At 36.4% G+C, this 13,558-nt stretch overlaps 1 protein-coding gene across 1 annotated transcript; it reads left to right on the forward strand.

Annotated features, from left to right (window-relative positions):
* Positions 1–5,900: 5,900 nt before the first annotated feature.
* LOC141437547 (uncharacterized) lies at positions 5,901–8,467 on the forward strand. The gene is made up of 5 exons (XM_074100978.1): positions 5,901–6,087; positions 6,283–6,379; positions 6,963–7,049; positions 7,738–7,824; positions 8,194–8,467. The coding sequence occupies exons 1-5, from the start codon at positions 6,075–6,077 to the stop codon at positions 8,465–8,467; spliced, it is 558 nt and encodes a 185-aa protein (XP_073957079.1). The 5' UTR covers positions 5,901–6,074.
* The last annotated feature ends 5,091 nt before the right edge of the window (positions 8,468–13,558 follow it).

Raw genomic sequence — 13,558 nt, forward strand, 5'->3', positions numbered from 1 at the left:
AAATGGTCTCCTTTGGTCATCTTACAATACTGACAAACAAAAAGTTACAACTTTACGTCAAAATACTTAAGTCGTCATGTCATCTTAATTTTGTACCATAATGTTTCATTGTTACCGGTCGAGAGTTTGGTGTGGTTTGGAGTGAAAATAGCAAAATTTTATTAACTTGTGTCCAAGAATTCGGCCAGAAGTAAGGTGTACAGTGACCTGGATACGATGTCTTGTGTTGTGGAAGGTTGTAAAGCCCACAGTTCGAGAAAAGAAAATGTAAACAAATTGTTAACATTTCATCGGTTTGGTACAGAGAACAAGACAAATTTGGTACAGAGATAGAGTTAACCCTGAGGAAGAACATAGGCTACCGCGCGATATAACGTAGGTTCACGCGGGCGGAGCCGCGGACAAAAGCTAGTAAATAATAAATAAATATCCGGGACAATCCACACACGGTCGTCTTATCCCAAACTAAGTAGCGAAAGCACTTGTACTATGGGTATTAGACAACTGTACATTTTTTATGATAAACATACTTAGATAAATGTTTTTTTATTATAAACATACATATAGGTACTAAATACCCAGACTCGGAAAATGCATTTTTGACAATACATCACCAGGCGGGAATCGAAATCATGACCCATGGAGTTCAAGAGGCAGGGTCACTACCAACTGAGCCAACGGGCCAGTCAACTTTATAATATTATTAAAGTGGTACAAAAGTCACCAGGCATCTAGTTCAAAATAAAATAATGAGCTTACCATTCTATCCTGACACTGGCGACTTGGTATATTTAAGGTAGGAACAGCGTCGGATTTCAGACGCCTCCATTTATTATTGTCATTTGGCACAAATGTCTCCCGTATACTGCATACCAGGAAAAATCTCAACAGCGCGATGCAGAATGGTGACTGACACGGGACAGCGACATCTAGCGGTGAACTTAAAAACTAAAAATTGTATGCAGAAGTGAAGTCGTGTGATTAGAAAGGAATTGTGCACACTAACGCCATCTGTTGAGAAATTTCAGGTAACTTAAAGTAAACAAAGGGAACTAAGTAGTGGATTAAAATCTATGAGAATTTAGAATTGTGTGACGGTTTAACATCCCGCCCACCAAGGACAACTGTAAACATTGTCCTTTAGTTGCAATATAACTATAACATTAAGTGATTGGATGTAATTAAATTCACCCATCAAGCGGTATACTACTAGTGACGCTAACAAAAAAATCAGCACAAAAAACTTATTAGCTGCTGCTTCATACACATACAAACAAAATTTAACTAAGAAGAAGTAAAAGTAAAGAACAAGCAACACGTATACACATATACGTGTATGTAAACTTTGTACAAAATAAAGAAAATAAAATACAAAACTTTCAGATAAAAGTAAAGTTGAATAACAGCATTAACTAGCTAAAGGGTTCCACTTGACAAAGGCATTATATTTCCTTATTATTTAAATACTAACTAGAATTGAATAACAATAATAATTATTTTTCAATAGGCAAAACACATAGATTTCCTATGGATCTTTTTATGGTGCTACCATTACATTATTATAAATAAAATGGAGCCGTTGCATTAATAGGTCCAATTGGACTCCAAAAAAGCACAGCAGAATTTGTTCTCGCCATTTTACGGAAGACTCATTTGTGCCAAATGACAATAAAAAATGGAGACGTTTGAAATCCGATGCTGTTCCTACCTTAAATATACCAAGTGAAACATCTAGCTTTGTCGTGGTATGTAGTATTTTATTTGATGTATTTACTGTTTTTTGGCATAGTGCAGCCTGCTTTTATAAAAAATACTTAAAAAAGAAATAATATAGTGTTTATCAATGTAATAATGCAAAGATAAGCCCAAGTAAATAAATATTACGTACCTGTTATACAATATACTTATCTAACTTGCTTTCATTATAGTGTTTTCTAATTTTATTTGTAGGCTGTCTTACGAACTATAAAAAAAAATGATTATAAATTAAAGCTTGGTTATACTTATTCAATGCACTGAAATGTTTTCAGGGAACCTTGTCATTAACTGAAACAAATCAAAGTCTAGCAGAACCAACCTAGAGTCAAAATTATCACGAAGTTAGGTACTGCTTAATTAATTATAACGTTAGAAACACAACTGTAGGCTTTTCAAATTAATTCTCAAATAAAAGCACTTAGGTTATTGCTGGGCATAAGGTAGGTTCCTAATCCACTAGTCGATTCACGATCACAAGGCCATAAATTAATTTAAGTTAAATCACCATAGCGTTACCTTAAGTTAAGTTACCATAGTATTAAGTAGGTTAAGCAGGGTAGTTAGTTAGTCTTAAAAATTAGCTAATAATTCAAGGCCATTATCATAAGGCTTTTATTATAACATGGTCCGTAGTAAACCTGGAGTCAAAAGCACTGGTTACAAAGTGTAACAGACAGACAGACAGAGTTACTTTCGCATTTATAATAATTATAATATTAAGTAGGGATTTATTTTTATATATACGGTTTTATCGTGTTTATCTGATTATTTTTAGCCCTAATGTTCTAAATACTGTTCACAGGTAGACTATGTAAGTTAACATTTTCTATATTAATGTTAACAGTCTATCTGCAAAATTAATGTTCAAAGTATTCGAAACGATAGGACTAAAAATAAAATAGGTAAATTAAAAATCTAACACATAGAGATTTGATATCTTTTTTATACTTGTTTCAGGAACCGTTCACAGAAATCAACACGGGGAATAAGATACCAATTAATTTGAAAAGAAAATTTTCAAGTACTGAACTTGGCAAAAAAAATGAAAATGTTAGAGAAAAAAGTTGAAAATTTGAAAAAGGTTTCAAAACGCCGTCTGCAAAGAATTAACACATTAACTAAACGTGACACGACTACAGAAAAAAAATGCGGATCTTTACACAGTCGTTTTAGACAAATTAAGACTGGAAAATGTCGAAACCAAATATATATCAACATGTTAGATGGTATAAATAAAAATCATGTTATAAAAAGGTTTCTTCAGAAACAATATGATGATGATGTGCTTACTAGGGAGTACAGTTTAGAAATAAAAAAATTTGCAGTGACATTACATTACTTATCTTCAAAAGCATACTCGTTCGTCAGGGAACAATTCGAAAACGTATTACCACACCCAAAAAGTATATCATCATGGTATAAATCTTTAGACTGTAAACCTGGATTTACAACAGAGGCTTTAGAGTCATTACAATTAAGAGCACAAGAAAATCCCAACAAAACTATATTTTGTGCCCTAGCAATCGATGAAATGGCTATAAGGAAGCAAGTAGAGTGGGATGGCAAAGAATATTTTGGCTTTAGTAACGTTGGTTATGACCTTGATTCAGATGATGTGCCACTAGCAAAAGAAGCCCTGACTTTTATGGTAACGGCAATAAACGATACATTTAAAGTGCCTGTTGGATATTTCCTCATCCATTCTATCACCGCGCAGCAAAAAGCTGAGCTAATACGACAATGCCTTACGCTTTTAAAAAAATGTTGAATTCATGTCGTAAGTCTCACCTTTAAAGAAAGAAAGGAAGAAAGAAAAACATTTACTCGTGACATTTTTACAAATAAAAGAAAAAGAAAAAAGGAAATAAATTTTGTCACGAAATGGTCCCATCCCAACTCAGCATAATGTCAACCTTGCGGCCGACGCTGGTCTTCCGTTGGAACCATATGATGGTGCTCCTACCAACAAATCAATGTGTGCACATTTAGGCTGTGATATTAAATCAGAATCGTCTTTCACGCACGACGGGCAGGAAGTATGTTTGTGGCCAGACCCTTGCCACAATATTAAATTAGTCTGAAACACATTCGGAGATAAAAAAAACTTTCATAGATTGGCAAGGTTTTATATAGAACTCCTTAACAAAATCCAAAACGAGGAAGCTCTTCATTTGGGAACTACGCTTAAAAATGAACATGTAAATTTCGTTAAACAGAAAATGAAAGTGCGCTTGGCCACTCAATTGTTAAGCGAGTCTGTGGCTGATGCTTTAGAATTTTGTAAGCAGCTAGGCATACCAGCTATTTTACCCCTTGGGGGTGGAATTTCCAAAAATCCTTCGTTAGTAAATCATCATCATCATCATCCCAGCCTATATACGTCCCACTGCAGGGCACAGGCCTCCCCTCAGAATGAGAGGGCTTGGGCAGTAGTTCCCACGCGGGCCCAGTGCGGATTGGGAACTTCACATACACCATTGAATTGCTTCGCAGGTTTGTGCAGGTTTCCTCACGATGTTTTCCTTCACCGTAAAGCTCGTGGTAAATTTCAAATGTAATCCCGCACATGAATTTCAAAAAACTCAAAGAGGTGCGAGCCGGGGTTTGAACCCACGATCCTCTGCTTGAGAGGCCATAGGTCAAACCACTCTGCCACCACGGCTTACCTCGTTAGTAAATGCCTACACTATATAAGGTATCTATGTGCAAAATTTCAAATCTCTAGGTCCATGTGACGGATGTGTGTTGATAGACCCAGTCAGTCAGTCAGTTTATCATTTTTATATTCATAAATAATATAATATACAAAGTATACAAAGATATACACACAACAAGAGATATATTAAAAAGCTAACTAAATTCAAGCACAAATCGACAGATAGTGCTTCTTAATCTTAAGCATAGATTGCGTCTCAAATAGCCTGGACAGTAAAAGAAATAATAAATAATAAAGAAGTGATAGAGTTTAGTATTAGAAAGGAAGGAAGGGGGTTATATACCATGTATGACATGACACAACAGAGTAGCAATACTGACAGCCTATACTAACTGACGAATAAGGAAACTTGCGAACAAGAACAGTAACGGGATGGGAACATGACAAAATAGTAAAACTGACAGCCTAATAAACTAACTGACACATACAGATGCTTGCGAACCAGGAAACTTGACTTGATAGAGAAACCGACAACTTAGTGAAACTGCAAATAAGGAAATTGTCAACCTAACGAAACTGTCTAATGAGTAAACTGGTCAGACCAGTGAAATTGACGAGTAAGGGACCGACCAGTGGTACCTACGCTAACTCCACGAAGAGGGCGGGCCACATACACTCGGAATCCGTAGGAATTTCCGTTTTGAAATCTGATTCGGGATATCGAACGCAGTTAAATGATAACAAATGGACCACACACCATAATCCAAACAATAGTTTCCCGTCGAAGTTTCTCTGGTTCGAAATTTGGCCTTGGATGGGCCTAGCGTTCGGAATCCCGAAATTAGGAAAAAAAGCCCGTTTCCGGAACGCAACCTCTGTAGATTTTGTACGGACGCATCACACATAGGTAACGTTGAATTAGCAAGATTTATTTCGCGATGATGGCTAACCTCATATTTGTGTGATATTAAGAGTCCGCAGCAAGCTTGATTCTCCATACAAATCGTAGTTACGTCCTTATTTTAAAATAACAAGTAGCATCATCATGATTTTTTTGTAAATACAATGAGATAAGGCATATCTAGGCCTGAAATTAGTTTATGACTCTTGAAATGGTATTACAAAGAAAATAGAACGAGTACAAGTTTTGCATTTTAAGAGCCAAAAACCCTGTGCAGTTCGGTTAAATACTACGGCCAAAATATAGTTCAGATTGAAGTCAAAACCTATTTCCGGCATCGACTAAACTATGTAGTTTCATAAGAAAAAGCATTTTTCCGAAATGATTTTGTGGTTTTCAAATGAGAACGAAACTACGAAAATCAGTAAAAAAACTATACATTTTTATGCGAATCTGCAGCGAATCACTCTAGCGCGGGGAACGGTACGGGGAGGGCGGTACGCGCCGCCCTTTGTCCTTGGTTTACGCTGGCCCTGCGTGTGCGTGCGTCGCTCGTTAGTAGTGACTCGTCAGCTGTGCGCGAGAGTTACGTAATATTATTTTGGTGAATTCTCTTCGTATCATAAACGCGATCTAACTACTTACGACTTGGACTGATAACGGATTTGATATTTCTTGGTGATACTGGTGGTGTGTGTGCACATACTGTTCGACGACCTTGGCTTTCTTATATGGACTTTGCATTTTTATGTTACAAAAATGGATAAACAGGGTAAGTACCTACCTAGATGCATTTTAGTCAATATTACCAAGTACTTATAAAAAATGGGTCCATATATCGGCTCGCATACTGACAAACGATGATTTGGACAAAAAATAATTATGGTTTTACTAGAAAAGAGAAAAGAGTACCTATGCGAACTATGGCGCTCCCATAAAAAATAATTATTAATGTTCTTGTTTCCAGAAGTGAAAAGATCATCGAAGACAAGATTATGGTTATCGGCTCGTAGGAAAAAAAAAGGACCGGCTCGTCATAAAAAAGAAAACATTAATCCTAATAGGTAAGTTATAACTAGGACAGTAGCGTAAGATTTTTCTTCCTTGTCCTCTATTACAAGCTTTTATTTAGTTTCACCTGTCCCGATATTTGTCTGTAATCAAATCTTGCATTCGACCAACTTCTAGCAGTCGGATTGACTTGAAATTTTGCATAATTATGTAAATTGCGTGACAATACAATAATCTGGTAGCTGACATCCTGGTAGTCCGGCCAGAATCGTCTCCGAAGGACGGAACTCTTCAACTGTTACAATGTTATCGACTTGTTTTTGGTATAGGTACAAAATAAATGTAGTTTGGGTAACAATGCTAGTAAAGTCGACAAAAAGTACAGTCAGCAAAAAAGCTTGTATTAAAAATGAATTTTCGTACTCGTACCTTTATTTATTATTTTTGTACGACGTAGGTACACCAACAAACTTGTTATTTCACTTATACAGGTCATAGCACTGTAATAGCACATTGTGTATTAGGGCGGTAAGTAAGGTATTACGAACGAAGTATTACCTCTGGTAGTCTCTGTTATTACTTTGACTAATGGCGACTGACGTCATTTCACCATGTATGTATTTTTCACATGTGCAGTACGCTTGGCACCGGAGAGCATGCCAGTGAGCAGTCTGATAGTGATAACAATACCGATCCTCCACCTCAACCTCTAAATTTAAGCAGGTTAGTGTTTTTATTATTATTTTTACTAGTTTACAATCTTTTATTTAACTTGCAATGTATGTACCTATGTACTCGTATGTATGTATGTGAGGCTCAAATCCTGCGAGTTGAATTTGACTCAGTTTCAGTGGTCGAATTGACTTGAAATTTGGTATACTTATGTGAATTGCGTGACAATACAATAATCTGGTAGCTGACATCCTGGTAGTCCGGCCAGGATCGTCTCCGCAGGACGGAATTCTTCAACGGTTAATGGCATCGACTTGAAATTTCGTATGATGTAGTTTAATAGGTAACAATGCTAGTAAAGTCGACAAAAAGTACAGTCAGCAAAAAAAAAAGCTTGAACAGATTTTTTTTTTTACCAAAAACTTATTTCACAGCTACTTACGTTTTTCACTTGTAGTTTTATTTTCGCTCTTGACTGCAACTGCACTGAGACTAGTACCTACTCGTACCTATATTGACACGGCTATTAAAGATGATTTCAGTTTATTATCTTGATCGATGTACACCGCACTTCTGTTATTTCACTTATACAGGTCATAGCACTATAATATCCCATTGTTCATTAAGGGCGATAAGTAAGGTATTACGAACGAAGTATTACCTCTGGTAGTCTCTGTTATTACTTTGACTAATGGCGACTGACGTCATTTCACTATGTATGTATTTTTTACATGTGCAGTACGCTTGGCACCGGAGAGCATGCCAGTGAGCAGTCTGATAGTGATAACAATACCGATCCTCCGCCTCAATTTCAAAATTTTAGCAGGTTGGTGTTTTTATTATTATTTTTACAAGCTTTTACCTTGCAATAGTTGCAATGTATGTACCTATGAATGTATGTGCAGGTAAAATCTTGCGAGTTGAATTTGACCCACTTCTTCCACATTTGGTACGGAAAAGTAGTTTGGATGAAAATGCAAGTACAGTCAGCAAAAAGCTTGTATTAAAAATGTAGTCGCGCGCACAATATGGCACCGAAAATCGAAACGTATTTTTTGCATAGCGTCACCGGCGTTAGAAGTTTTCTGTAGTAGTGTACGCCTCATAATGCAGTATCAAATATTTTTATTTCACCGTATACTCTGATTTAACCTTGCATGGTATAAATATAACGTAACTTTTTTTTTCCTTTCAGAAATTTGAGTCCGAGTACTCCGTCCTCGACACCATCATTACAAATTGAACTTGATCATGATAGCAATGAGGAAGTCGTACGTAAAATGACAGGTCGACGAATTTTCAATGTTCAATATTTATTTGAACAAATGAAGGCTGTGGATCATAGTCCATTTAATTGCAGCTTTAAAGATATGGATTTTGTGAAGGAGTCGAGAATCGGATTCCAGTCAACTTTTCTTTTCAAATGCAAAATGTGTGGCAAAAAAGAGCATTTAATAATGAAAAACTAGAGTCTAAAATTAATAAAAATGTTGTTCAAGCAGTCGTATGTTCGGGTAGTGGCTTTTCCCAATTAGATGAGCTTTGCGCTCATTTAGATATGCCATGTATAGCGGAGAAAACATTTGGGAAAGAGAATTTGTTGCTTGGGGATGTTTTAAAAGATATCTCTTTGAAGAGCATGTTTGAGGCAGGACTCGAAGAAAAACAAATGGCAATTGAAAAAGGAAACGTAGACGCTGATGGCGTTCCCTACATCACAGTAGTAGCGGACGCATCGTGGGGAAAAAGATCATATCGTACCAGCAATTATAATTCATTATCCGGGTAGCGTGCATTATTGGGTATGAAACTAAAAAGGTTCTCTTTTTAGGAATACGGAATTCTTATTGCTCTGTATGCGCTGTTGCAAGTAATAAAAAGATTGAGGTCAAGAAACATAAATGTTTTAAAAACTGGTCTGGTAGCTCCACAGCAATGGAAGCCGACGGTGTAGTAGAAGGTTTTAAATGCAGCATAAATATGCATGGCTTGAAATACACCAAACTTATTGGTGATGGCGATAGCAGTGTCATGAGTGCTTTAAACGAAGCATTGCCATATGGCCACTCCACTGCTATACACAAAATAGAATGCAGTAATCATTTATTACGAAATTATTGCACTAAATTGAGAAATTTGACAAAAAAAACTGAAAATAAACAAGGACCTGTCCCTATTATCATGAGGAAATGCCTAAATGATAACATATTGCGACTACGAAAGGCAATTAAAGGAGCAATAGACTTTTCTTCGAAAATGGAAGGGAAAACTTTTACTGAGAAAGTAAATGAATTAAAAAAAGACCTACGAAACGGGCCTTGCCACGTTTTTGGTGAGCATGCCAACTGCAAAACATATTTTTGTAATGGCCCGAAACCAGGCGAAGAAAACTTCATAGGCCAAATGAAAGATTGTGGCTTGTGGTATGACATATACACCGCTATAAGTCCTATTTTAAACAATGCCGAAAGTCTCCTTATGGGGCAAACAAACAATATTGTTGAGCAGTTTAATGCACTAATCGCAAAATTTATAGGAGGCAAACGAATAAATTACTCCCTTCGTGGATCTTATGAGTCCCGTTGCTACGCAGCTGCTACAAAAAGAAACACCGGGAGTCTTGTAGCAACCATGAGTAAAGTATTAACAAAAAATGAAGAACTGGGGACTTACACGCAGAAGTATGAGAAGAGGCAGGCAGAAAAGGCGAAAAGAAAATCAAGCCAAGACAAAAAATCAAAACGAAGAAAACGTATCGCAGGACCCGATGAACATTACGGTGATATCGAAAAAGAACCAGATATGGAAGTTGAGCACTACGAAAAAAGAAAACAAGCACTCTTAGCAGACTTTTCAAAAAGTAAAATAGAACTTGAAAATATCCAAAAAGATACCGTTGGGCAGGCAACGAACCCTGAATGGATCAAACAACGAAAAATACGCCTTACTGCGTCAGTGTTTGGTCAAATATGTAAGAGAAGAGCTGCCACGTCGTGTAAAAATATTATAAAAACACTCTTATATAGCAATTTTAAAGGTAGCGATGCTACTAGATACGGCAATGAGAATGAGCCCATCGCTTTAAAAGAGACTGAAGCTGCACTAGGAGTGCAAGTATCACCTTGTGGGTATACATCCTCGAGGAACACCAGTATTTAGGCGCGAGTCCCGACGGAGTCATAGACGAAGAAACAATTGTGGAGATCAAATGCCCAGCTTCGGCGGCAAATATGACGCCAACAGAAGCTATTTTAAAAGAAAAATTACTTTCTGTGTGTTGGACGAAAGTGATCCTCAGAAAATAAAACTGAAGCAAAATCACAACTACTTTTATCAAGTACAAGGTCAGTTAAATATTACAAAAAAAAGATACTGTATCTTCGTGGTGTGGACTCCAAAGGCATATTATTCGAAAAAATCGAAAAGGATACAGGATTCTGGGAGAGCATATTAAATAAATTGAGAAAATTTTACATGGAATGCATACTACCTGAAATTATAGATCCGCGTCTACCTAGAAAGTTACCGATACGAGAGAGTTCTTAAAATAAGCGAATTTTCATACTTGTATGTATTAAAAAATAAACACACAATATTGTATGACTTTTTTTATTTTATTCAATACACCCAATCTTCAATGTGTCCAATCAAGTTGATGTTGTAGTCTATAGATATTATACTTTTCACTTCTCATGCTCGTAAAGTTCGTTTTTATGCTGAGATTAAGCGACATAAAATGACTTTTTATGCTCTAGTGCATAAAATAAAATCTTTGTCTAAGACCAAGCTAATCAGGTGTCAACCAGCCACAAACAGAAAGTTTTTAACTTTTTTATTTATTTATATAAAACTAAAAATTAACCAAATCAATCAAAATAAATCAATAAAATAAAAAATAGAATTATGTATATAGTAATTCATGAAAAATAAAAGAAACATAGTAAGTGAACCATTGTTTCCACTGTTGCTATTTCCTCGAATTAATCGAAGTAAAAAGCAGTGTAAAACTCGAGCATTAAACCCATTTTTCCCTCGACGTGTCTATCCACCCTCGCCGTACCGGAACGAACGTCTTAAAATCGTAAACGTCGTAAAATGGCTCGTTTTATGCTCTTGTTGTACAATCGACTATTTCACTTCTCATGCTCGTAAAGTGCGTGTTCATGCTGCATCTAGGCAACATACAATAACTTTTTATGCTCTAGTGCATAAAGTAGAATCTTCGTCTAAGGTCAAGGCAATCAAGGTGTGAAACCACAAACAAAAGAGTTTCTACATATTTTTTTATTTTTTTACACCTAAAAATCAATCAAATCGATGAAAATAAATCAATAAAACTAATATAGTAAAGCATGAAAAATAAAAGGTACAAAATAAGTGAACATTTATTTTTACTATTGCTATTTCATTTCTTCGCAAGCGAAGTGAAAAGCAGAGTGTAAAACTCTAGCATTGAGCCCATTTTCCCCTCGACGTTTCTATCCACCCTCGCCGTGGCTCGGGTGGCTATATGAACGTCTCCGGGTAAATTGGTCGTTTTATGCTTTTGTTGTACAATATACTATTTCATCACACTTGCTCGTAAACAGTGTCGTAAGCTGCAGGCTAACTTGGTTGCAGTCCTTAATAAAACCTAAGGGCCTTTTTTGGCGTTATGAGTTGTTGCGCGTACTAATACTGCTGCGCGCGCAGGTTCTGCACGACTAGCAGGAGGACCTCGTGCACGCATGTCAGGCACATGCTGCGGGAGGCGGAGGGCGGCTGGTAGCTGGCGCTGCCAAGAACTGCACCAGCGGTATCGGCAATTTTTGTAACAATAATATTTTTCTTTTACACATATACAATTTTACTCGCAAATGTGATGAAAACATTGTAAGTCGCACGGGCGGTACTATAATTATGAACATCGACCTAGTCCTCAGTCTTTGACTTTGAGCTTCTAATACTCTCGTTCGTAATTTCTTATTAACCGCCCTTAAGACATAATGTACTATTACGCCACACCTGGCCATAATGTGAGTTTTACCGCCCGCTATGCGTATGGTAAAACCCACTTTCTGGCAAGGTGAAGACGTAAAATTGTGTACTCACCGTAGTAAAAAAGTTTTACAGCGTAATGTGTAGTGTAATGTACATTTACGTTTTTGGAACGCCAAATAATATCCTAGCCGGTAGCTGCCCTCCCGCGCTGTATATATTATAATCTTGGTCTGGAGATGTTCTACTGTTATATTCTACTTAGATACTGCAATAATTTCACCATTGTATGAAGATATTTTACTGCAATATTGTTACTGTGACATGTCTCTAGCTCCGCCTTCCCGCTAGCGCGCTCTTGCTTTCTTTCTAGCGCCCTGTCTTACTCTAGGTGAAACAACAACATTTTAAAGCGTTAGCGCGTGATCTCAACGCGGAGTTGAGCGCTACTTGCTGCGGACTCTTAAGAAGAGTGAATAAAATAATCCAACTGTCTTGGATCCTTTTTGCATTGCACTTGATAAAGAGTATAAATAAAAGGCTGGCGAACTTTTTGAAACTGTCACAAGTTTTGACAAATTGCCTTGAAATGGTAATATTCAGCAAAATAAAAAAAAATCTATACCCTAGATGAAATGATTGGTCTGCGTCGCCTCGCTCGACTAGATACCAGCGCTATTAAACAAACGTCGTGAATCGCGGCAAATCAATTTGTAGTGTGCGTAAGAACGGTGTAAGGCAATTTGCAAGGATGTTAGTGTCGCGACGAATTGTGTTGCCAGCTGCCCACTGTTACCGCGAATATTGGGAAAAATAATTATTCTGTGGTCTTTAAAGTTACTGGTTAAAAAATGTAATCTTTGGGAAATACTAGAAATTAAGAAGTAATTAAGAGTGAATGTATTAATATGTTTGTGTAATCAGTTAGGCGTAGGTTCTCTTAAATAAAAATGTAAGGTATGATGTAGGAATATCATGAAAGGCCTCAACTTTTAATTAAAAAATATATATATTTAAGGACATTCAATATTACCCAAATTATTACTGAAGAATTCTGACTGAATCACCAACAAGAGTTTTGCGTACTTAACACGTTTGCACCTATAGTAAACCTAATATAATGGTAAACAGGTTAATTAAGATAAAATAAAAGAAATTGTTTCAAAATATAAACATACTACATAGGGTAATGCATACATACATACTTACATACATAAACGCTGAAAAACATAACCCTCCTTCGGGGCAGTCGGGTAAAAAGTTAACATTTCAAGAAAATGGGTAGAAATACGAAAAAAAAATATTTTTCGTTTCCCGTAATACCTAAGTAAATCAAGCTGATAGGGCTATGACGGAAGACAAAAACATTTTTTAAATTTAAGACACATTCACCCTTAAATAGTGTCGGGTAAAAGTTTATACAACCTTCAGTGTATAATATCACAAAGATAAACATTAAATAATATAGAACTAGGTCATGTATACATATATAATAATTACGTTAAGGTGCTTTGGGGTAATTCCACGTGGATTTTTGATGACGTTTGTAATTTCGTTAATTACTCCGAGTTGGTAAATTATAT

Source organism: Choristoneura fumiferana, chromosome 18, assembly GCF_025370935.1.
Source record: "Choristoneura fumiferana chromosome 18, NRCan_CFum_1, whole genome shotgun sequence".
In the NCBI taxonomy this organism is placed as follows: domain Eukaryota; kingdom Metazoa; phylum Arthropoda; class Insecta; order Lepidoptera; family Tortricidae; genus Choristoneura; species Choristoneura fumiferana.

Bases quoted from the DNA above. Each gene is read 5' to 3' on its own strand.
- LOC141437547 (XM_074100978.1), top strand. The intron at 6,380-6,962 runs GTAAGTTATAAC...TCACATGTGCAG, and splicing joins GAAAACATTAATCCTAATAG to TACGCTTGGCACCGGAGAGC. The intron at 7,050-7,737 runs GTTAGTGTTTTT...TTACATGTGCAG, and splicing joins CAACCTCTAAATTTAAGCAG to TACGCTTGGCACCGGAGAGC.